The sequence below is a fragment of the Dipodomys merriami genome, unplaced genomic scaffold (assembly GCF_024711535.1).
Source record: "Dipodomys merriami isolate MVZ:Mamm:240054 unplaced genomic scaffold, mDipMer1.0.p SCAF_44, whole genome shotgun sequence".
NCBI lineage: Eukaryota > Metazoa > Chordata > Mammalia > Rodentia > Heteromyidae > Dipodomys > Dipodomys merriami.
Window position 1 is genome coordinate 12,090,820 of NW_027206002.1, and position 23,363 is coordinate 12,114,182.

A 23,363-nucleotide genomic window follows, 5' to 3' on the forward strand; every position below is an offset into this window, starting at 1 on the left:
CTCCCAAGTCTCACCTTCAAGCAGAAGGAAGATGCTGCCACCTCGTGGCGGCTGCCAGTGCTGCAGCACCGCGCTCCCCGGCTCGGCCTTGTGTCTCAGGGCGGGCAGTGCAACTCAGGCTTCTGAGATGCTCACGGCCCCCCGAGTGCCACCCTTCAGCCCCGACCCCCCGCAAGCAGATGAGCCGCAGGTGAACTTGATCCACACACCCCCAGATTCCCTTCCCCCACACACACAGCTCAGCCAAGGCCGGGTCACCTGGGGGAGAGAGGCCGGACTGACCCTGACCCCCCCCCCCCCCACACACACACACACACACACACACGCACCTGGCTGGATGTGACTCCACCCTGCGCTCCCTCCCTCCAGCTACGACCATGAGGGCCGGCTGACCAACGTGACGCGCCCCACCGGCGTGGTCACCAGCCTGCACCGGGAGATGGAGAAATCCATCACCATTGACATCGAGAACTCCAACCGGGACGACGATGTCACCGTGGTCACCAACCTCTCCTCGGTGGAAGCTTCGTACACGGTGGTGCAAGGTGAGCCTCCCCTTTCCCCCCGCCCCCCGCGACCCTCAGCTCCCCTTCTCGTCCACAGCAGGGCCCCTCTGCGGGCGGGTGGGCGGCACCCGGCCCGGCCTGCAAGCACCAGGCGCTGAGCTCAGACCCCAGGGTCCCAGAATGGGGTCACTGTGGTTAAGAATTGTGCCAGAAAGTCAGGCGCTGGGGGGCTCATGCCTGTCACCCCAGCTACTCGGGAGGCCGAGATCCGAGGAACGCAGTTCAAAGCCAGCCCGGGCAGGAAAGACGGGGAGACTGATCTCCAGTGACTCACCAGAAAGCCAGAGCTGTGTGTGGCTCAAGTGGTAGAGCACTTGCCTGGGGGGTCGGGGGGAAGCCCCAAGAGACAGCACCCAAGCTCTGAGTTCAAGTCGCAGGTCTAGCACAAAAGAAAAAAGAAAGTGGGCTGGGGAGGTGGCTCAGTGGTAGAGCGCTTGCCTTGCATGCCCGAGGCCCTGGGTTCGATGCCTCAGCACCACATAAGCAAAAAGAAAAAAGCCGGCAGTGGCGCTGTGGCTCAAGTGGTAGAGCGCTCGCCTTGAGCTGAAGAGCTGAGGGACAGCGCCCAGGCCCAGAGTTCAGGCCCCACGACCGGACCCAAAAGAAAAAAAAAGGTTGGGCCGGGCGCTGGTGGCTCACGCCTGTAATCCTAGCTACTCAGGAGGCTGAGATCTGAGGATCGCGGTTCAAAGCCAGCCCGGGCAGGAGAGACCGTGAGACTCCTATCTCCAATAAAACCACCAGAAAACCGGAAGTGGCGCTGTAGCTCAAGTGGTAGAGCGCTCGCCTTGAGCTGAAGAGCTGAGGGACAGCGCCCAGGCCCAGAGTTCAAGCCCCACGACCAACAAAAAAAAAAAAAAAAGGTTGGAAGCATAGCTCGAGCAGTAGAGCACTGCCCAGCAAGCAGAGTTTGGCCCTGGGTTCGGTCCCCTGTCCTGTGGCTGATCACGGCTGATGGGAATGATAGACTCCGGGAAGCTGTGGGTCAGCCGCCGAGGCCTGGGGGCCGAGCCGGGTCTGCTTACCTGGAAATGCTCCGTTCCTGGGACGAGTCCTCTCTCCTTCGCCAACACTGTCCATCAGCGCCTCTGGCGCAGTTTCTCCCCCAGTTTCTGGCTGCTCTTGGGGGCGGCCGCCGAGTGGTCCCCAGCTCTGCCGCTCCCTTTCCGAGCTCAGCCGCAAGCGCGTCTTCCCGATGACCTCCGACCCCGGTCCCTTGGCAATCTACCGCCAGGCCGAGAGTCCCGAAGCGTCTGCCCAGCCCGGCTGCCGTCCCCGGCTCAGGGCCGGCAGCCAGGAGAGGCTGAGAGGCCGGTGAAGAAACTCTCGGGTTCATTTTCCTTTTAGTGAAGATACAGGGTGGGCGGGGCCGGTGCGGGCCGAGGACGCGGTGTCACCTCAGTGGATAAATGGTGACCTTTCGGCCTGCCGCCGTGACTGTCCTTCCGCTGGGCCCGATGACGAATGACGTGGGGGTCGGCCGGTGGCCCCAGCCACCCCCGTCATGCCCCCAAAAGCCAGCATTGGGGGGTCAGCCCTGAACCCCCAAGTGCCCCAGCCCAGAGAGGAACTCAGACTCACCTTCCCACCTCCTCCAGGCCCAGGTCATCTGACCCATGGAGATCCGTGAGGAAGGTGCACATGCCCAGCACCAACACACACGTGTGGCAGACAGAGACAGACAGACAGACAGAGAGACAGAGAGACAGAGAGACAGAGACAGTAAGAGACAGAGAGATAGAGAGAGACAGTGAGAGACAGAGAGACAGAGAGACAGTAAGAGACAGACAGAGAGACAGTGAGAGACAGAGAGACAGAGACAGTGAGAGACAGACATGAGAGAGAGACAGAGACAGAGAGTCAGTGAAGAGAGAGACAGAGACAGACAGACAGAGACAGTGAGAAACAGACAGAGACAGAGAGAGAGACAGACAGAGAGACAGAGACAGACAGAAGGCGTCTTTTTGTCCCCTCTGCATTATTTTTTTGATCCGATCCATGGCCCGACCACCAGCCTTGGGTGGTCAAGAGGAAGAAAAGTTAAAGTTCTCTTCCTTTCACTTATCTTTTTTTTTACATATAAGCTATAATGCATATATACACACACACCTCTACGTGCGTGTGTGTGTGCGTATGTGTGCGTTGATGGATATGGAGATGGCTGTACATGTGGAAGTTGTGGAGTTGGACTGACACGCCTTGTGCCGGCGGTAGACATCTCGCGAGTCGCAGTGCGTTATTCACGGCCTGCAGCGAGCACAAGAGGAATCTCGGGCATCCTTGCTCCCGCAGCAGCTCGTGTGCGTGCATTTCCCGTGCGCTGGCCCCACGCCAGCTGACCCGTGCTGACCACGCCCCCCCAGGTGCAGGCAGACCCCGGGGGGGATCGGGACGGCCCCGCACACGCCGCCCTAACCGCACGGTCCCGTGCGTCCCCTCTGCTCCCCCCCGCCCCTCAGACCAAGTGCGGAACAGCTACCAACTGTACAACAACGGCACGCTGCGGGTGATGTACGCCAACGGCATGGGCGTGAGCTTCCACAGCGAGCCCCACGTGCTGGCCGGCGCCGTCACGCCCACCATCAGCCGCTGCAACATCTCGCTGCCCACCGACAACGGTCTCAACTCCATCGAGTGGCGGCTGAGGAAGGAGCAGGTCAAAGGCAAAGTCACCATCTTCGGCAGGAAGCTCCGGGTAGGCGGCCCCGACCCCGCGTGGCCCCGACCCCGCACAGCACTCACACACGCGACCCCAACCCCGCGTGGCACTCACACACGCAGCCCCAACCCCGCCTGGCACGCGCCTCCCCAGATCCGGGGCTGGAGACCCCAGCCTCTGTCTAGCCCCGGTGTGTGCTGACGCCAGGCACGGGGCCCTGGGCTGCAGCCTGCAGTCTGTGTCCCCCCGCCAGGGCACGCACACACACGCACACACATGTGCGCACACACGTTCATTCAGAGATCAGCCCCAGCCAGCAGCCAAACCATGAAACACACAAAAGAGTTTAAAACTTTGAAACCCAGCTGGGAAGGTGGCTCAGGGGCAGAGCGCTCGCCTAGCACGCATGAAGCCCCAGGTTCGATTCCTCAGCACCACATACACAGAAAAAGCCGGAAGTGGCGCCGTGGCTCAAGTGGTAGAGCGCTAGCCTTGAGCACAAAGAGGCTCAGGGACAGCGCCCAGGCCCTGAGTTCAAGCCCCAGGACTGGCAAAAAAAACAAAACAAACAAAAACAAAACCACTTTGAAATCCCACGGGAAGACTTGTGTAGGCTAAAGTTGAGTAATAACCTTTGTCCAGTCCTGGGGCTTGAACTCAGGGCCTGGGCGCTGTCCCTGAGCTCTTGCAATCAAGACTAGTTAGTGCTCTACCACTTGAGCCACAGGACCACGTCTGGGGTTTTTTGTTTGTTTGTCAGGGGCTTGAACTCTGGGCCAGGGCACTGTCCCTGCGTTCTTCAGCTCAAGGCGAGCGCTCTACCACTTGAGCCACAGCGCCACTTCCAATTTTCTGGTAGTAAATTGGAGATAAGAGTCTCACGGACTTTCCTGCCCGGGCTGGCTTTGAACCCCGATCCTCAGATCTCAGCCTCCTGAGTAGCTGGGATTATAGGCCTCTGGTACCTGACAATGGTAAGTTTCAACACACACCTGGACAGGTAGAGCCCCCAGGACACACCGCCACCCGCCCGGGCCTGGCCGGCTTTCCTCTGGGTGTCAGGTTCCCAGCCAGGCTGGGTGCTTGGCTTTCCTTTATCCAGAGCTTTCTTTCCTGGTTCCAACGATGCTAACGGAACGAGATTAGCCACAAAACCCCTCGTGGCTGGATTTTGGGGCTGCATAATTGATTCTTGACACCCTGCACCGCGGAAGTTGATTATAAGTCATCGTCTGGCCTTCTCTCTGATCAACCAGTTACGCATTGTGACTCAAAACAAAGAGCACCACGGCCCTCACGTAGAATGGCCCCCACAATGGCGCCCCACCGGGGCGCCGACGGCGCTACCTGCCGTGGACAGCAGACACGGGGTGCGCGCGCAGGGCCACGCGCGGAGCTTCTGCCAGGGCCCGCCGGCTGGCATCTTGTTTATGCAAATCCGAAGCGAGGTTTCTCCACCAACACCTCAACATTTAATTGTCTGGGGTTCGCTCCTGTAACAATAATCACAAATCCATTTAGCTCTCTTAAATGAAAATCACTCTGAGATTATAACAGGTTGAGTGGACTGAGAATGTAATTTGAAAATGAGGGAGAAAGCCTGGAATTTATTTGCATCTCATTTATTTTAATTCAGTTCATAAACTGGTTAGTGAATGAAATGAAAGAAAGTCCCGGAAATTACAGGGGAGCCCTGGGAAGAGGGAGGGCCGGACGGACCCAGAGCGCCTCGGATCCTCACACGCCGGGGGCCGGCCTTGCCCCCCTCCTTCCAGTCCTTCCCCACGGTCCAACAGGGTGCCACGTTTTTTTCCATTTGTTCTGAGGGTGTTTACTGAGCATACAGGAGAGAGAGAGAGAGAGAGAGAGAGAGAGATGTGGCCAGTAATTCATAGTGTAGTTCTAGTGAGATTATGCTGACAGGGCCTTGTGAGCATGTAATGGTCAGGGACCAGCAGCGACCAGGTAACAAATGGGCCCTGGAATCTCAGGACACCACGCAGCGCAGACCCCCTGGCCCTGGGGCTCTGTGAAAGTGGCTTCTCCAGCACCCGGCCCGCGGTCCCACGCGCCTCCCTCCCGCCTGTTTCTCCGGCTCCCCACGCCCACTGCTCAGTCTGAAATGTCTCCCGCTGTGTTACAGTGCCTCCTCCAATCACCCGCACCCGTCCTCACCCCTGGGAGCTGAGTGAGAGTCGCGGTCAAGGCCCGGGCCGGGCCATTCCCACAGCCGGTTTCCTGCCTCCTGGTGGCAGGCCTGGGCCGGGCCAGACGGAAACCTTCCGGGCAGTTCCACGGCGGAAGAGCACTTCCCCCAGTGTACCCTCCGCACCAATAAAAGCAGCTTGAATCGCTGAGTTTTACTCACCGGGGAAGCCAGGCCGGGGGCCACGCCTGATAATTAAAACTAATGGCTTCCTTACAAACGCAAAAATGTATGAATTCAAAACCGGGTTTCTCTAGCCCCGAACTCCTACCTGGCCGGCAAGGAAGAGAACTGCGCTGTGCATGGCGGTGAACATAATCCCAAATAACTTCTGTATTCTCCAGGAAGCCTCGGGGTTAATTTAAATATTGCTAGAGAGATCTTTTAATTCGAAACAAGTGAACAGAGTGACGCAAAGCCCCCGCATGCTCCAAACTGGGGGGCTGCGCACCCCACAAGTCACGCATTGGCTCTGAGTCCTCACTCACCGCAGCCTGCAAGTCCAAGGGTCTCACTACACACCCCACACCCCGGCCCCCGGTGGCCAAATCGTCTCCGGCTGACCCGAGCTCTCCAGCACCCCAGTGAATTTATTTTATTTAATTATTAGAGACATTGGGCGTTTTCTAGAAATTTCACATCTCCGAAGTCAACCCCAACTGGCAGTATTAAACTCTCGCTTCTAGCAATAGATGAAGGTTCCCCAAAGGCCGGGCACAGTGACACCCGCCTGTAATCCCTGTCGGCAGGCAGATCGCCAACAAAAACATGAGCGTTCGCTACTGAAGTCCTATCTAAAGGGCAAAGGTCCTGAGCCGTGGCTGAAGAGGCAGAGCGCCAGCTCTTAAGTCCAAAGCCTAGAAACTGCCCAAAAACGTGAAATTACAGAGCCACGCCGCAGTTCCAGGAGTGAGCACCCGGCCTACCCATCCAGCCAGGGGTCAGAGGCCCGGTCAGGTCTGAGCGAGAGCCACGGGGCTGGCGTGGCGGGCGGTGGCCTCCTGGAATGTCAGCACGGGCGCGCCCACCGCCTTCCCAGGGCGGCACACCAACGCCCCTCTGCCCGCAGTGAATGCTGGGTCAACACCCCGGGGACGGGCCGGTTGTGAGCCCTGCCCCACCCGCACCTCCGCTGCTGAGTGTCGGTGAGCCGGTCTTCCCAGGGTACCTCCCCCGTGAGAACCCCAGCTTCTGTTCAGAAAACTCCGAACTCCCAGCCTCCGAATCCCAACCAAAGCGGCGAGCGAGCGAGCACGTGTGCAAAGTCCCCTGCGTCTAGGGTGTGCAGGCCTGGTGACAGCCGGTGGTTCACGCCTGTCACGCCAGCTACGCAGGAGGCTGAGATCTGAGGACCGAGGTTCAAAGCCAGCCCGGGCAGGAAAAGTCCCTGAGACTCTGATCTCCAATAAACCACTCCGGAAACCGGAAGTGGCGCTGTGGCTCCGGCGGTAGAGCGCGCGCCTTGAGCTGCAGAGCGCAGGGACAGCGCCCAGGCCCCGAGTTCCAGCCCCGCACACATCCCACCACCAACCGCGCGTCCACGCCACCCCAGCCCCAGACGGGGGAGGAGGGGGGCTGCCGCCGGCCGGACCGCGTCTCTGAAGCCACGGCGCCCATTGTGTCCCCCCAGGTCCACGGCCGGAACCTCCTGTCCATCGACTACGACCGCAACATCCGCACGGAGAAGGTGTACGATGACCACCGCAAGTTCACGCTGAGGATCATCTACGACCAGGCCGGCCGCCCCTTCCTCTGGCTGCCCAGCAGCGGCCTGGCCGCCGTCAACGTCTCCTACTTCTTCAACGGCCGCCTGGCCGGCCTGCAGCGGGGCGCCATGAGCGAGAAGATCGACATCGACAAGCAGGGCCGCGTGGTCTCCCGCATGTTCGCCGACGGCAAGGTGTGGAGCTACTCCTACCTGGACAAGGTGAGCGCCCACCTGTGCCCCGGCGCCCTGCCCCGGGGGATCCTGGCCCCCGACACGTCCTGTCCCTGCGGCGTCCTGCCCCGGGGGATCCTGGCCCCCGACACGTCCTGTCCCTGCGGCGTCCTGCCCCGGGGGATCCTGGCCCCCGACACGTCCTGTCCCAGGGCGTGCTGCCCCTCGTTGAGCTAGTCTGAAGTCCCTCACTGTGAGATGCCTCTGCTGGTCCCTGTCACCCTCCCGCTCTCCTCCCCACGAGGGAGAAAAGTTCTGAAGGAAAATACAGCTCAGAGCCTAGCACCATTGTATAGAAAGAAAGAGGTGGGGAGGTTTCGAGGTGCTCGGCGATGGCTAAAATAAATAAGATCGTCTGATTTCATTCTCCCAAGATAATAACCAAGCCGCGACTCTCTCCCCAGGGCTGCGCGGCTGGCTCGAGCCAGCACGTGGCCAGCTTGCCCAAAGACAGGCCACGGGGAGGGAACTTGGCCCGCGTCGCGTGCGTGCAGGTGACTCCCTGCAGAGGGCAGAGCTCCCTGGAAAAGGGGGTGGGTGCCGCTGGGGTGCGTGATGGCCCCTGGACACGCCTGGCACCCTCCATCAGCAAGTGGGGGGCTGGCACCACCCCCACCCTTTCTCCATCTCCCAAGGCCTCCTCCTCTCTGGAGTTGGTGGGAATGCAGATTCTCAGGCCCTGCCCCAGACCCGCAGAGTTCAGTTCCTCTTCTCCACCACCGCCGCCCCCTCCGCCCGTCCCTGAGGGCCCCCGTGGGGTCTGTGCTGATCAGCCCTTCCCCGCGTGGCCTCTCCGGCGGGCCCCGGGGGGTGGGGGGGAGCGGGAGCCCCGCGGCTGCCCGCTCACCTGCGCCGGTCCCTCCTCCTCCTCTCCCGCAGTCCATGGTGCTGCTCCTGCAGAGCCAGAGGCAGTACGTGTTTGAGTACGACGCGTCGGACCGCCTGCATGCCGTCACCATGCCCAGCGTGGCCCGCCACAGCGTGTCCACGCACACCTCCGTGGGCTACATCCGCAACATCTACAACCCGCCGGAGAGCAACGCGTCGGTCATCTTCGACTACAGCGACGACGGGCGCATCCTCAAGACCTCGTTCCTGGGCACGGGCCGCCAGGTGTTCTACCGCTACGGGAAGCTGTCGAAGCTGTCGGAGATCGTGTACGACAGCACGGCGGTCACCTTCGGCTACGACGAGACCACGGGCGTGCTGAAGATGGTCAACCTGCAGAGCGGCGGCTTCTCCTGCACCATCCGCTACCGCAAGGTGGGGCCGCTGGTGGACAAGCAGATCTACCGCTTCTCGGAGGAAGGCATGATCAACGCGCGCTTCGACTACACCTACCACGACAACAGCTTCCGCATCGCCAGCATCAAGCCGGTCATCAGCGAGACGCCGCTGCCCGTGGACCTGTACCGCTACGACGAGATCTCGGGCAAGGTGGAGCACTTCGGCAAGTTCGGCGTGATCTACTACGACGTGAACCAGATCATCACCACGGCGGTGATGACGCTGAGCAAGCACTTCGACACGCACGGGCGCATCAAGGAGGTGCAGTACGAGATGTTCCGCTCGCTCATGTACTGGATGACGGTGCAGTACGACAGCATGGGCCGCGTGGTGAAGCGGGAGCTGAAGCTGGGGCCCTACGCCAACACCACCAAGTACACCTACGACTACGACGGCGACGGGCAGCTGCAGAGCGTGGCCGTCAACGACCGGCCCACCTGGCGCTACAGCTACGACCTGAACGGCAACCTGCACCTGCTCAACCCCGGCAACAGCGTGCGCCTGATGCCGCTGCGCTACGACCTGCGGGACCGCATCACCCGGCTGGGCGACGTGCAGTACAAGATCGACGAGGACGGCTACCTGTGCCAGCGCGGCGCCGACGTGTTCGAGTACAACTCCAAGGGCCTCCTGACCCGCGCCTACAACAAGGCGAGCGGCTGGAGCGTGCAGTACCGCTACGACGGCGTGGGCCGCCGGGCCTCCTACAAGACCAACCTGGGCCACCACCTGCAGTACTTCTACTCCGACCTCTACAACCCCACCCGCGTCACCCACGTCTACAACCACTCCAACTCCGAGATCACCTCGCTCTACTACGACCTGCAGGGCCACCTCTTCGCCATGGAGAGCAGCAGCGGCGAGGAGTACTACGTGGCGTCCGACAACACGGGGACGCCGCTGGCCGTGTTCAGCATCAACGGGTTCATGATGAAGCAGCTGCAGTACACGGCCTACGGCGAGGTGTACCACGACTCCAACCCCGACTTCCAGATGGTCATCGGCTTCCACGGGGGCCTGTACGACCCGCTCACCAAACTGGTGCACTTCACGCAGCGCGACTACGACGTGCTGGCCGGACGCTGGACGTCCCCGGACTACGCCATGTGGAAGGCGGTGGGCCGAGAGCCCGTCCCCTTCAACCTGTACATGTTCAAGGGGAACAACCCCCTCAGCAACGAGCTGGACCTGAAGAACTACGTGACAGGTGAGGGGCCGGGGGGGGGCCGCCCTGGGGGGTGGGGGAGGGACACCGGACCCCCGGGAGCCGGCAGAGGGGGCCCAGCACACAAGGGGCCTCCCGAGACGTGGCACGGCCCGACGGTCCCGAGGAGAGTAGACTGGGCCTGGTGGCTCACGCCTGTAATCCCAGACACTCAGGAGGAGGACCAACACCAGGAGACTCTCGGTTTGAGGCCAACCCAGGGGTAGTGAGAGGTTGAGATGCCTTCGTCTCAACAACAACGAAAACCCCGGGTATGGTGACACGGGCGTGTCATCTCAGCTGTTCTAGAAAGATTGCAGCTGCTCCTGGCCAAAATAAGAATATAATAATAACAATAACAATAATAAAATAAAAGGCAAGGCCTGTGTATGTATGCAACGTGTGTGCACATGTGCACGTGTCTGTGTGTGTGTGTGTGTGTGTGTGCACAGTGCATGCCAGACTCGGGACTCGAACTCAGGGCCTGAGCACTGACGGTCCCTTCGCTTTTTCTGGTGCCACTCCACCCACCTCCAGACAGCACTGGCCTCCATCACAATGCCACAGTTGGCGATTGGCCCAGTTGGGAAGGACAGGAGGGTTCAGGGACCCAGGTACAGCAACTCTGGGTGCCCCTCCCCCCACCCCGGGATCCACCCCGGCGTGCTGTCTGCCTGCCAGGAGTTCAGACATCTCTGTTGTTGTGTTCTCCCCGCCCCCCCCCACAGATGTGAAAAGCTGGCTTGTGATGTTTGGGTTTCAGCTCAGCAATATAATCCCCGGCTTCCCCAGAGCCAAAATGTACTTCGTGCCTCCTCCCTATGAGCTGTCCGAGAGTCAGGCGAGTGAGACCGGGCAGGTAAGACAGCGTCGCCCAGGGCGGAGGGTGTGGGGACACACGAGCTGGGTATAAAAGCCGCCGGTATAGCAGCCGGGCCTCCCTGGAAAGCCTGGCCGGCCGTCTCCTGTCTCCCCGCCGGCTGCAGCCCGTATTTCTTCCCAGCCTCCATGATTACCGTAATTGAGGACGCCTTAACCTGTTGGGCGGACACTCTGGAGTTGTTGTTGCTCCCCGATTTACAGCCACACCATCTGCGGGGCCTGTGAGATCCCAGCCCCCCACCCCCACCCCGTGGCATTTATGGGACGTCATAAAACCATGACTTGCATTTTCTGTCCCACTGAAGAACGTTTTTACGCCCTACATAAAACCCAGGCACTTTGCAGGCTAAAGACACACTCGTGGCGCATCTGCCAGGGCGGTCCGTGCACTCCCGTCTCTCCAGGGATGTGGACGCAGTCGGATCCACTCTGGGTGCATTGGGCCTCAGCCGGGTCAGGTGGAAGGAGGGACCCCCGTTCAGCCCAACCCCATGGGGGGAGGGGAGGGCCGGGGAGACAGGAGGAGGGGAGCTGACCGCTGAGGGCCCTGGGGTGGGGCACGCTCTGGGGGGCTCCGGCCTCCCGAACACAGCCTGGCCCTCATCCCAGCCTGTCCCCTGGCCTCCACCGGAGACCGGTTCTCACTTGCGAGTGGAGAAATCAAGGCCTGGAGCAAATGACCAGCCCCTTCCTCCACAGACCCAAAACAAGCCACAAAGAAGCCTGGGGGCCCGCAGCACCACCAGTGTCGGGCTGACCCGAGGCCTCTGCCCGGGGCCTGGGGGGCAGCCTGAGATCCCACATTGCCCACACGGTGCCCTGGGCCGGGCAGCAACGGACACTGCCAGGACGGCAGGGAGTGACCACGCAGGCCGCGGGCCCCAGAGCAGTGCAGGGCACCCAGGTGGCCTTCACGGCTGTTCCGGTGGCCTTGCTGGGTCCCGGGACCCGGACAGGTGGGGACCCACGCCCGCCCGGTGCACGCGGGGCCTGTGAGGGCCTGCCCGCTCTCGGCAGGAGGCGGGCGGTCTTAGCGTGGGCCCGGCACTAGGAGGAGCCAGCGAGCCGTCCAGTCCTCCCGGTGAGCTCTCTGTCCTCTGTTCCCCACAGCTCATCACCGGGATCCAGCAGACCACGGAGAGACACAACCAGGCCTTCATGGCCCTGGAGGGGCAGGTCATCTCCAAGCGTCTGCACGCCGGCATCCGGGAAAAGGCCGGCCACTGGTTCGCCACCACCACGCCCATCATCGGCAAGGGCGTCATGTTCGCCATCAAAGAAGGGCGGGTGACCACCGGGGTGTCCAGCCTGGCCAGCGAGGACAGCCGCAAGGTGGCCTCGGTGCTGAACAACGCCTACTACCTGGAGAGGATGCACTACAGCATCGACGGCAAGGACACGCACTACTTCGTGAAGATCGGGGCGGCCGACGGCGACCTGGTCACGCTGGGCACCACGACCGGCCGCAAGGTGCTGGAGAGCGGGGTGAACGTGACCGTGTCTCAGCCCACGCTGCTGGTGAACGGCCGGACGCGCAGGTTCACCAACATCGAGTTCCAGTACTCCACGCTACTGCTGAGCATCCGCTACGGCCTCACCCCGGACACGCTGGACGAGGAGAAGGCCCGCGTGCTGGACCAGGCCAGGCAGAGGGCGCTGGGCACGGCGTGGGCCAAGGAGCAGCACAGGGCCAGGGACGGGAGAGAAGGCAGCCGGCTGTGGACGGAGGGGGAGCGGCAGCAGCTGCTGAGCACGGGCCGCGTGCAGGGCTATGAGGGATACTACGTCCTGCCCGTGGAGCAGTACCCCGAGCTGGCGGACAGCACCAACAACATCCAGTTCTTGAGACAGAACGAGATGGGCAGGAGGTAACACGATCGCCCGCCGCCATCTCTTGTCTGGGTGGCTCCACCGAATACCGGGAGGTCCTCTCCTAAGGAGACGCGAAGACCTACTAGGGCCCTGGGGCCGGGCTGCTTCGGGAGCGAGCGCGGCAGGGAAAGCTCACATTTTTTTGAGTTCCAATGCTGCTACGTAAGCACCCACGTCCCTCGTCCCGAAGTAGAATTAGAAAAAACCTGGCTGCCGACCTCGGCGGCAGAAGCCAAACCAACCCAACGGATGAATTGAACGAACAGAACAGAAACACACGCACGCAGACACCACGTCTCGAGTTACCCTGAGATAATGACCCACTTGTTGGGGGGAGGGGGGCCTTTAAAAACAAAAAAACAAACAAAAAAAAAAAACAAGAAAACAAAGAGACGCAGAAGTATCCAAAAGGAACAGAAGAACAAAAAACAAAAAGCAAGAGCAAACACACAGACACACACACACAACACAAACAAAAACCCACACACAACCACCACCACCAAACAAACGCTGACCACCTTCCAAAACCTCATGGAGTCTCGCATGAGTGGTCCACAGATGCCTGACCGGCGGGGGGACACGCGTTCAGACTGCTTGGCAGACAGACAGACAGACACACACACACACACACACACACACACAGACGTGAGGTTTTCGTTTAAGCAAATACAGGTGCATTTAAACAAACCATGACTTTGGGGGCGACTCCCGCGTGTTAGGGCCTGGGGTGGGGGAGGGGGCAGATGAGCCGAGCGGAGGAGTGAGCACTGAAAATACTTTTTTTTTTAAAGAAAAAAAAACACACAAAGGGGGAAAAAAAACAAAAAAAAACAAAAACAAAAACAGAAAAGAAAACCACAACAAACAACAAAAGAAATTCCTAGCGCAAGTCAAGGCAAAATCACCACCGTTCGGCGTTGGACAGGTGGGGCCGTCCCCGGCGGGGCCTGCGCTGATCTCTGTGAGCGCACAGTGTAAAATTTCAATTCAAAAGGGGCGGCGTCCAGTCGCCGCAGACGAATCTCATACTCTTTTCTCTTTCCTTTTTCCTTTTTTTCTTTTCTTTTCTTTTCTTTCTTTTTTTTTTTTTTTTTTTTTGTCTTTGGAGATTCCATTGTGGGCCGTAATTCACAGTTACAGGGTGTAGTCTGTTTAGAATCCGTAGTTTGTGGGTATCAGTTCTGGTAGAGGTGGGCGTTGTAAATCTTGCTAACGGGTGCCACGTCCGACCGCCCTGTAAATACCACGCGTGCCCCGAGGCACATCACTGTTTCCGACTTCCAATATTAGTGTGTTTGTTTGGTCCAGAAACTGAGACAATCACATGAGAGTCACCACAAGGAGAGAAAAGAAAAAAAAATACATTAAAAAAAAGTTAAAAAAACACACACAAAAAAAATTTTAAAAGGTTAAAAAAAAAGAAAAAAAAACCACGAAAACACAACAAGTCAAATCAGAACTTTGGTACAGGAACTTTTTTGTAATATACATGTATGAATTGTTCATCGAGTTTTTATATTAATTTTAATTTGCTGCTAAGCAAAGACTAGGGACAGGCAAAGACAATTTATGACAAAGTGTTTAAATGGTTTATACATAAATAAAGTCTCTAAAACTCCTGTGGACACTGCGCTTCTGTGGAGATGCTTTGAGAGGGAAAAGGAGCTCACGCCTGTAAACCCTGGCTGCTTGGGAGGCTGAGACCTGATTGACGTTTGAGGCTGGGCCCAGAGACACACGGACCCCTCATCCCACCAATGATGCTCAGCATAGGCAGACGGTGCCCAGGTCCAATCACAAAGCCAAGAGCAGCTGGCTCACACCTGTTACCCTAGCTACTCAGGAGGCTGAAATCTGAGGATCGCGGTTCAAAGCCAGCCAGGGCAGACAAATCCTTGAGACTCATATCTCTATTTAACCAATGAAATGCCAGTAATAATAATAATTATAATCAGCAAAAACAGAGTGGGGGCATGGTTCAGTGTTAGCACATCGCCTGCCCGGCCCTGGCAGCCAGAAGTCTGGGTTGGCTGGTGTAGCTGGGGAGGAGCCTCGGGCTGGGCTGTACATGGGTGGAAACCTCCAGGCCGCATTGGCGCACCCCCAAACTTGCCTGCTTGGGCCTCCCAAGCGCTGTGTGTACCTCAGGTGCACACCCCCATGGTTGGGGGTGTGTGGACAGACAGCTGGGTGAACTGGAGCTGGCCGCAGTGCTGGGGGGCGGGGGACCCCGTTCACCACTTCATCTGTTCGGTAGTGTCCTTTGGGGTGCCAAGGCCTCGGCTAAGTTTTGGGGTGTCCAGGGTGAGTACACAGGCAGCTCCCCCGCCCCGTCACGAATGGGCAGACGGGAGGCAGCGCAGCCATATGACTTCAGACGCGGGAAGCAGCGGCCAGGTCTGGGCTGCCCAGGCGGTCAGGCTGTGGAGGCTGGTCTCGAACCCCTGAGGGGAAGGGCAGGAGAGAGGGGCCACGGGAGCCAAGCAAAAACTAAACAGACGGGAGAGAAGGGGAGAAAGCGCGAGGCCAGAACCACTCACACCCCCGTCCCCTGGGCGGCTGGGGCGGGGGCCAGGCCCTGTCCCCAGCACAGCCAGAACACAGAGAGATGGCGGGACACCCCGAAATCCCCACACCCGGGAGACTGAGGTGGGAAGGGGGGACCGGAGAGGGAGGGAGAGACAGACAGAGACGAGGAGAGATGGAGAGACAAGACAGAGAGAGAGGAGAGGGGGAGGGACGCCGTGGCCCAGCCCTAGCACGTCAGGCTGGGGAGCTGGCTGGCTATTGGTGGATCGGGGCAAAGTTCCCTGGGTGAGTTCCCACTGGGTGGGGGATGTGGGGAGGGGAGGAGGGGAGAGGCGAGGGGCCCCCCGCCCCACAGCATCGGGGTGACCGCAGATCGGCCCAAGGAGGGGGACATTCTCTGACAAGACCCAGAGGTCCGTGCGTAGGGCCCTTGTAAACGGGGGGTGTGTGGGTGTAACAGGCCCCACCTGTCCCCCTCCCGTCCTCCTTCCTCCTCGGGTGCAGGGTTGCCTGTGGCCACCAGATGGCAGCACCGGCACACGCAGCGGCTGCCGCCGTCCAACCAGAGGCCCAGGCCTCGGGAGGAAGAGCCAGAGCCGGCGGGGCCCGCAACTGGGCTGGCCAGCGGGGCCGAGCAGGAGGCCGAGGCTGCGTGCAGGGTGGGGTGGTGCCCAGGGCCTGCCCAGGGCGGGAGGGGGTGACACACGCGCACACACACACACACACACACACACACACAGAGCACACGCGCACACACACACACACACACACACACACAGAGCACACGCGCACACACACACACACACACAGAGCACACACACACACACACAGAGCACACGCGCACACACACACACACACACAGAGCATACACACACACACACACACACAGAGCACACGCGCACACACACACACACACACAGGCGTGTGACAGCCCCCGTGCGGGCTCCCATAAGCCCTGGCTTGAGCAGGTGGGCCTTGTGCCCACGTGTGCCCTGTGTGTGTGTGCTCTGTGTGTGTGTATGTGTGTGTGCTGTGTGTGTGTGTGTGTGTGTGTGTGCTCTGTGTGTGTGTGTGTATGTGTGTGTGTGCTCTGTGTGTGTGTGTGTGTGTGTGTGCATGTGTGTGATGGTGCAGGGGACTCTGGGTACAGGAGCGCCCCGCTTGGGCTCCCGGGCCGAGTTGATATGAATGCCGCGGTCTGGTGTGGTAGCACACACCTGTCATCCCAGCAGGGAGGAGGCCGAGGCTACACAGCGAGGAGAAACAAAGGACAGTGGGGGGGGGGTCCTTCCTGCACTCACTGAAGAAGGGAGGAGGGACAGGGTGAGGAGAAACGGCCGCCTAATCCACCCCGTGTTTGAACCCTGCCCAGCTGGAGGGACACCTCCTGACGCCAGCCTTCGTGGGAGAGGGGAGGAGCGCGTTCACCACATCACCCAGCCCCGCCCAGGGGCCAGCTGGACTGTGCGCAGGCCCTTCAGCACCCAGCCACGACCCTCCCCGAGGGCAACCAGCAGGCCCTGCCCCAGGACCTTTGCAAGGCTCTGACCTTCTACCATCAGGGAGGGGCTGCAAGCTGGAGGCTTGAAACCAGTGGTAATAGGGGTGTTGGTTGGCACCAGGAGTCAGGAGTATTTCCCAGAGCCCGGCAGGCTGCGAGTAGAAGGGAAGGGAGAGGGTGGTCGTGAAGAGAACCTTCCACTGGGGACCTCGGGGATACGGGCATTTTGACACCCAGCGATATTCAGGCCTAACCCTATGGACCAAGGCTGCGTAGGGTAGCACACATCTGTAATCCCGGTGGCAGCGTGAAAGACCGAGATCGGGTAGCACAGGCCGAAGCCCGCCTGGACACCCAGGTAGGGAGACCCGATGTCCACGTGGAATCTGGGAGGCGGTGGCTCACTCTAGAAGCGGGAGGCTTATACATACGCTCTCTCGTTCTCAGCCAAAGCAGCCAAACTTCTCTCTGAAATAACTAAAGGTAAAAAGGGGCCGGTGGCACGGCTCCAGTGGCAATGCACCTGCCGGGCACGCGTGAGGCCCCGCGTCCACACCCCAGAACCACCGAAAGAACAGACGCGCAGGGGCGTGCGCTGTGTGTTCAGGATGGGGCATGTCTCGCTCTCCAGAGGGAGAACCGGGGGGTCACTGTGGGGTCAGAGGCCACCGGGAACCCAGAAACCAAGAGCCCAGGGTTCTACCCAGGGGGAGCTCAAGACACGGGGGGGGTCTTACCCCGCGGGGTCACACGTGGGGCCGTGTGAGGGGCTGGGGCTCCGGGTGGGAGCCGCCTTCCGCCCTGGACACCCACCGTGAGCCCAGCACGCCCGCCACACCAGCGCCCGAGCCCGCGCAGCACACCTGCGGCCCCGGCCGTCTCCACCAACCGCAGAACAAACGCCGCGCTGGTCTCTGGGATGCCAGGGCCGGTTGCCCCCTGCCGAGGGGCCTGGCCCCCTCGGTCACGTAGACTGGGCCTCAGAGCTCCAACCTTGCGCCCCAACTCTTCAGAGCCCAGGGCGCTGCAGCTGAAGACCTGGCCGACCGCTGCAGGGGGACCCAGCACGGGGTGCGACCATGCGGGGGGGGACACAGCACGGGGTGCGACCATGCAGGACCGGTGGGCAGCCGGGCGAGGGGAGTTCTTTCCCCAGGAGGCCCGGTCCACCCCCCCACCCTGGCTGCTGAGGAGAGCCGCCCCCCCAGCGCCTGCCCCATCCGGGGTCACCGGGCAGGCCAGAGGCCGCTTCTCCCCCTGGGCCGCGAGTCTGCGCCCTGCGGTCACCTCGGTCCCGCGTGCTAGCCAGACGTCAGACACAGCTGGGCTTGTGGGGCGCGAGGCGCTGTCCAGGGCCACGTCCATGGGGGCCACGTCCAGACACAGACTCTGCTCCCCACTCTCTCCCGTCAGCACTTGCCGTTAAAGAGCGAGAGCATTTGGGGGGCGGGGGTGCACGGCTCCTGACAACAAGACCAGGAGAGGCCAGGCCCTGGCTGCTAAGAGGCCCCAGGCCTAAATCAGGAGTTGGCAGGCAGGGGCTGGGAAGGTGGCTCCGTGGTAGAGCGCTGGCCTCGCATGCATGAGACCCTGGGTTCGATTCCTCAGCACCACATACACAGAAAAAGCTGGAAGTGGTGCTGTGGCTCACGTGGTAGAGCGCTAGCCTTGAGCTGAAGAGCTGAGAGACAGCGCCCAGGCCCAGAGTTCAAGCCCCACAACTGACAAAAAAAAGAAAAAAGAAACTCAGTGTCCATTTCAAGGCACGTCAGTAATTCATGATTGTTATGTCTGTCCGTCAGTCGCTCTTGTTTTTTGTGCGAGTCCTGGGGCTTGAACTCAGGGCCTGGGTGCTGTCCCTGAGCCCTGGCACCCGGCTCAGTCAGTCAGGCTTTAGGGAGCCACTATGATCAACGAGACGGAAATGGAATGAAATTTCAAAACGCAGTGGGTTTGGTTTTTTATTATTGTTCTTTTGTGGGTCGTGGGGCTTGAACTCTGGGCCTGGGCGCTGTCCCTCAGCTCTTCAGCTCAAGGCTAGCGCTCTACCATCTACCACTTGAGCCACAGCGCCACTTCCGGTTTTCTGGCGGGTCATTGGAGATAAGAGTCTCACAGACTTTCCTACCCGGGCTGGCTTTGAACCGTGATCTCAGCAGCTAGGATGACAGGCGAGAGCCACTGACGGCCTGGCTGATCCGCCTCTTCTTACACCTAGACCCACTCTCGACACAAACGCCTTCAAACTCAAAAAGCAGAACTTGGGTTGGAGGCGTGGTTCTGTTGGTGGAGCCCCTCCAGTGGGCGAAGGTGGCAGGTGCGAGGTGGAGTCCCCGTCTCAGACCCAAGGAAAGGGAACCGCGCTCTTTAACGGCCCTCAGGCTCTGCAAGCGGGACGTCCCTCGCGGTAGAGAGGCGCGTGGCTTCTAGGGTACGTGGGGGTCCTTGCTGTCCCCATTCACACCCTGGAGAGATGGAAGGGGGGGGGCGGTGATAAGAAGCCGATTCTTAAAGAGAAAAGGAAGTAAAATAAGGCTGCAGGGGGAAAGAAAGAGAGGATGGCCGGGCATGGGATCTCCCACCTGTAATTCCAGCTACCCAGGAGGTGACCATCCGGAAAATCAGAAGAAAAAGAAAAGACACACACACACACACACACACACACACACACACACACACACACACACACACACACGGCTAGGTCAGCAAGCACGGCCCTGTGGTACCACCTACAATCCCAGCAGGCGTAGGTAAGAGGATCACTGTCCATCCTGGACAAAAAGTGCGAGACCCGGCGACAAATGACTCAAGCAAACACAGGGCGGGGAAGGGCTGCGGATCTGGCTCAAGTCATAAAGCACTTGCATGAGGCCCTGAGTTCAACACCCGGTCTGGCTGGTGGGCTGGTGGGGGAGGAGGGCAGAGAACATAAGCCAACCTTAAGCAGTAGAAAAAGAAGCCCTTGCACCGGAGCTGGGACCGCTCGAGGCTGCTCCAGCTGACAGTGAGAATTCTCCGCGGGACAAGGGCTTGTGCAAAGGCCCCGGGCAGATGCTGGGGCTTCTCACGGGGCGCATCCTCCCACCGGTGAAGCTCGAAGCCACGGGACCCAGACACCTCTCCATGGGGCCCCCTGCCGGGGACCAAGCTCCTGGCAGGCACCTGGCCTTTTGGGGGGGGACAGGCACTTCACCTCCAACCAGAAGCTGGGGCTCTCAGGGCCTGGGGTGTGGCATTCACAACCAGGGGCTGAGCAGACTGACGGGGACAGGGCACCAGGCTGAGGACTATTCTCCTCCCCTCTCCCCCCCAGATCTGTGTGCACCCCCCCCCCCCCCCCCCCGCCTCTGCTGCTGCGGCCGCCAGGCCTTTATCCCAGGCATCTCTGAGCAAGCTGGGCCGCGTTTAATCTAAGTGTCCGGGAGCCCGGGTACCATGACAATGGGTTGCTATAAATACCCCAGAGACTCGCTTCAGCCGGCCTGCTGGTTACTGAGCACTGCACCCCCATTCCTGCTGCCTGGGGTGGGGGTCAGGGGGAGAGGGCTGCAGGATGGGAAAGGCCGAGGTCTCCGGGCCTCTGCTCGCCCCCCCTTCCTCTCTTCCACCCCCCACCCCCCGGAAAAACATTGGGATTTCATCTCCTCCTCCTCTTCCTCCTCCTCCTCCTCCAAATTCATTTCCCCCTCAATGAAAGACACCGTGGCTCCCTGGCGCGTCAATGGAGACTCAACCCGTCCTGCCAGCCCTGGGGGAGCTGCGGTGTCGGTGTCGGAGAAACCGGACTCAGGGCACAAAGCTGGTGGGGGGGTGGGAGAGAAGGGGAGGGGAGGGGAGAGGAGGAGGGAGGAAGAGGAGGGAGGAGGGGAAGGCCAAGCTGAGAATCAAGTGACCAAACGTGAGGACTGGCAGTGTCTCCCCAGAGCAGGAATCCAGACTGGGAACTCTCCCACACCCCCTCCTCTCCTGAGTGACCTTCAGCCTTTCCCACTTGGCCCTGCTTCTTCGGCCTGGGAACCCACGGGGCAGGGGTGGGGGGGGAGGGGGGAGGAAGCAGGGGGGAATCTCTGGTGGCTCCCGCCTGTAATTCTGGCTACTTAGAAGGCTGAGATCTGGGGATGGATGTCCTGGTGAGACTCAACCACAAACAGCAAACAAGCAAACAGAAGTAGGGGTGTGACATAAGAGCTCAGCTTGAGCAAAAGACGCTGAGGGACAGCACCGGGGCCCTAAGTTCACTCCATCTGTCTCCCTGTCTTACACACACACACACACACACACAGGAACCCATCTCTGCCTTGCATGCATCTGGCCAGGGTTTTGTTTTGTTTTTTCTTTCACCCAAACTTTTCTGTCTTGTGACGTGTTTCTCCCACCGTTGAGTATGACCATGAACCCCAGGAGCTGACCTCGCAGACATCAGGAGACAACCCCTACTAATAAGTAGTCATCCCGGGTGGTCTTCTGCCTGGACCTTCACCCTAATATCACAATCCCAGGGCTGCAGGAAATCTAGCATTACCAAAGTAAGGAAGGCAACAAAGCAGCTAGGGGGGCTCACCGCTGGGGACAGACAGACAGACAGACTGACTGACAGATGCACCATCTCAGGCTGGAGCCTCAGCTTCCACACAGATCGGATCCATTCCCGTTGTTTAGATCCAGCAGGGTCCCGGGTGTTTGGGGGAGACACCTGCCCCTCTTCCCCCGGGGTCACTAATCAACGTGGAGGGGCTTGGGGGGCAAGGCTGGGGAGGCACGGGACAGACTAGAACAAGAACAGTGGGAGGTGTTTGTCTTGTCTGTGCTCCTTGGTCCCCTGTAAAGGGCTGGGTGGGGGCACAGGGGGCACACCGGGGTGCGGGCTTGTCTGGTGGAGGCTCCCCCGGCCCGGCCTCGGCCCGCGCCCGTCCCTTCCTTCTGGGTCCGGTTCCCGGTTTGCTCGTGGCGGTGGTGCCGGCCCGGCTTGGCCTCCGGCCGGCTGCTGTCCTGACCCGGCGCTCGATCGCTCGGCCGCGGCCCCGCCGGGCTCTGGAGAGGCGGGGCCGGCTTCGAACCCTGATCCTCGGGTCGCGGCCTCCGGAGCCGCTGGGAGGCGGGCGGGGCCCGGCCGGCCGCGGGGAGCAGCGCACCGAGTCCGGGCGCGGGGGTCGGGGGTCGGGGTCGGGGTCGGGGGTCAGGGTCGGTGTCGGGGTCGGGGTCGGGGTCGGGGATCGGGGGTCGGGGTCGGGGATCGGGGGTCGGGGGTCGGGGTCCGGGCGCGGGGATCGGGGATCTGGGGTCGGGGTCGGGGGTCGGGGTCGGGGTCGGGGATTGGGGATCGGGGATCGGGGATCTGGGGTCGGGGTCGGGGGTCGGGGTCGGGGATGGGGATTGGGGATCGGGGATCTGGGGTCGGGGGTCAGGGTCGGGGTTCGGTGTCGGGGTCCGGGCGCGGGGATCGGGGTCCGTGGCTGGGCGCGGGGATCGGGGATCGGGGGTCGGGGTCGGGGTCGGGGGTCGGGGGTCGGGGTCCGGGCGCGGGGATCGGGGTCGGGGGTCGGGGTCGGGGGTCAGGGTCGGGGTCGGTGTCGGTGTCGGGGTCCTGGCGCGGGGATCTGGGGTCGGGGGTCAGGGTCGGTGTCGGGGTCGGGGATTGGGGATCGGGGATCTGGGGTCGGGGTTCGGTGTCGGGGTCCGGGCGCGGGGATCGGGGTCCGTGGCTGGGCGCGGGGATCGGGGATCGGGAGTCGGGGATCGGGGGTCGGGGTCGGGGTCCGGGCGCGGGGATCGGGGGTCGGGGGTCGGGGGTCGGGGGTCAGGGGTCGGGTCCGGGCCCCGGGCTCGGCCTCCCGAGGGCCCCGCCCGCCCCCGTCCCCGGCGCGGGCACCTGCGGCGCTGCCGCACCTGGCGCAGGCCGCGGGGCGGGGCGGGGCGCGCGCGGGGCGGGGCGGACGCGGCGGCGGCGGCGGCGGCCGAGAGCGGCTCGGGCTGCGGCTCCGGCTCCGGCTCCGGCCCCGCGCCCGGCCCGCAGCGCCCCGCCCCGCCCCGCCCCGCGCCGCCGCCCCGCGCGCGCCCGGCCGCATGGGGAGCGCGGGGCGCGGGGACGATGCCCCGGCCGGCGCTGCCGCTGCCCGCGGGCTGGGAGCGGGCGCGCGACGCCGAGGGCCGGGCCTACTTCATCGACCACGCGCGCCGCGCCACCAGCTGGGTGGACCCGCGGGACAGGTAGGCCGCGCCGCGCACGCGCACCTGCGCCCGGCCCCGCCCCCGGGAGGGGGAGGGAGGGGAGGGGCCGGCGACCCCCGGGGAGGGGCGGGGGGGAGGGGGGAGGGGAGGGGAGGGGGAGGAAGAGGAGGGAGGAGAAGGAAGAGAGAGGGGGAGGGGGAGCAGGGGGAGGGGAGGGGGAGGAGAAGAAGGAAGAGGAGAGGGGGAGGGGAGGAAAGGGAAGGAGGGGGAGGAAGAGGAGGGAAGAGGGGGAGGAGAAGGAAGAGAGAGGGGGGAGGGGAGGAAAGGGAAGGAGGGGGAGGAAGAGGAGGGAAGAGGGGGGAGGAGAAGGAAGAGGAGAGGGAGGAGGGGGAGGAAGGGGGAGGGGAAGAAGGGGAGGGGAGGAGAGGGAGGAAGGGGGAGGAGGGGTAGGGAGGAGGGAAGAAGGAGAGGAGGGGAGGAGGGGAGGAGGGGGGAGGGAAGGGGGCAGGGGGGAGGGGAGGAGGGAAAGGAAGGGAGAGGAGGGGAGGAG

At 61.6% G+C, this 23,363-nt stretch overlaps 3 protein-coding genes across 12 annotated transcripts in view; 2 read left to right on the top strand and 1 right to left on the bottom strand.

The window, feature by feature from the left end:
• Window positions 1-14,234, top strand: part of Tenm2 (teneurin transmembrane protein 2) — an 856,557-nt gene extending 842,323 nt beyond the window's left edge. For all 10 annotated transcript variants that reach the window (XM_069993966.1, XM_069993969.1, XM_069993971.1 and 7 more), the window contains 6 exons: window positions 370-545; window positions 3,026-3,261; window positions 7,062-7,358; window positions 8,250-9,864; window positions 10,590-10,720; window positions 11,854-14,234. In XM_069993966.1, the coding sequence (XP_069850067.1) occupies window positions 370-545; window positions 3,026-3,261; window positions 7,062-7,358; window positions 8,250-9,864; window positions 10,590-10,720; window positions 11,854-12,615 (3,217 nt within the window). In that variant the 3' untranslated portion in view covers window positions 12,616-14,234. The remainder of the gene's footprint in view (window positions 1-369; window positions 546-3,025; window positions 3,262-7,061; window positions 7,359-8,249; window positions 9,865-10,589; window positions 10,721-11,853) is intronic.
• Window positions 14,235-18,598: 4,364 nt separating this feature from the next.
• Window positions 18,599-22,710, bottom strand: LOC138808034 (uncharacterized). Its single transcript, XM_069993998.1, has 3 exons — window positions 22,356-22,710; window positions 21,500-22,242; window positions 18,599-19,110 (listed from the first exon to the last, which is right to left on the bottom strand). The coding sequence occupies exons 1-3, from the start codon at window positions 22,708-22,710 to the stop codon at window positions 19,072-19,074; spliced, it is 1,137 nt and encodes a 378-aa protein (XP_069850099.1). The 3' UTR covers window positions 18,599-19,071.
• A 3-nt stretch (window positions 22,711-22,713) lies between these two features.
• Wwc1 (WW and C2 domain containing 1) overlaps window positions 22,714-23,363 on the top strand; it is a 46,645-nt gene continuing 45,995 nt past the window's right edge. Inside the window, exon 1 of the mRNA XM_069993977.1 lies at window positions 22,714-22,852. Within this exon, the coding sequence (XP_069850078.1) occupies window positions 22,734-22,852 (119 nt within the window). The 5' untranslated portion in view covers window positions 22,714-22,733. The remainder of the gene's footprint in view (window positions 22,853-23,363) is intronic.

What these genes read in the sequence shown, in the direction of transcription:
- LOC138808034 (XM_069993998.1), bottom strand. Translation starts at nt 22,710, where the DNA reads ATGCGGCCGGGCGCGCGCGGGGCGGCGGCGCGGGGCGGGGCGGGGCGG. An exon ending in ACTCCCGATCCCCGATCCCC is followed by an intron (nt 22,243 to 22,355) that starts GCGCCCAGCCAC and finishes CCCCGACCCCAG; the next exon opens with ATCCCCGCGCCAGGACCCCG. An exon ending in CCAGACAAGCCCGCACCCCG is followed by an intron (nt 19,111 to 21,499) that starts GTGTGCCCCCTG and finishes CCATCTCTCCAG; the next exon opens with GGTGTGAATGGGGACAGCAA.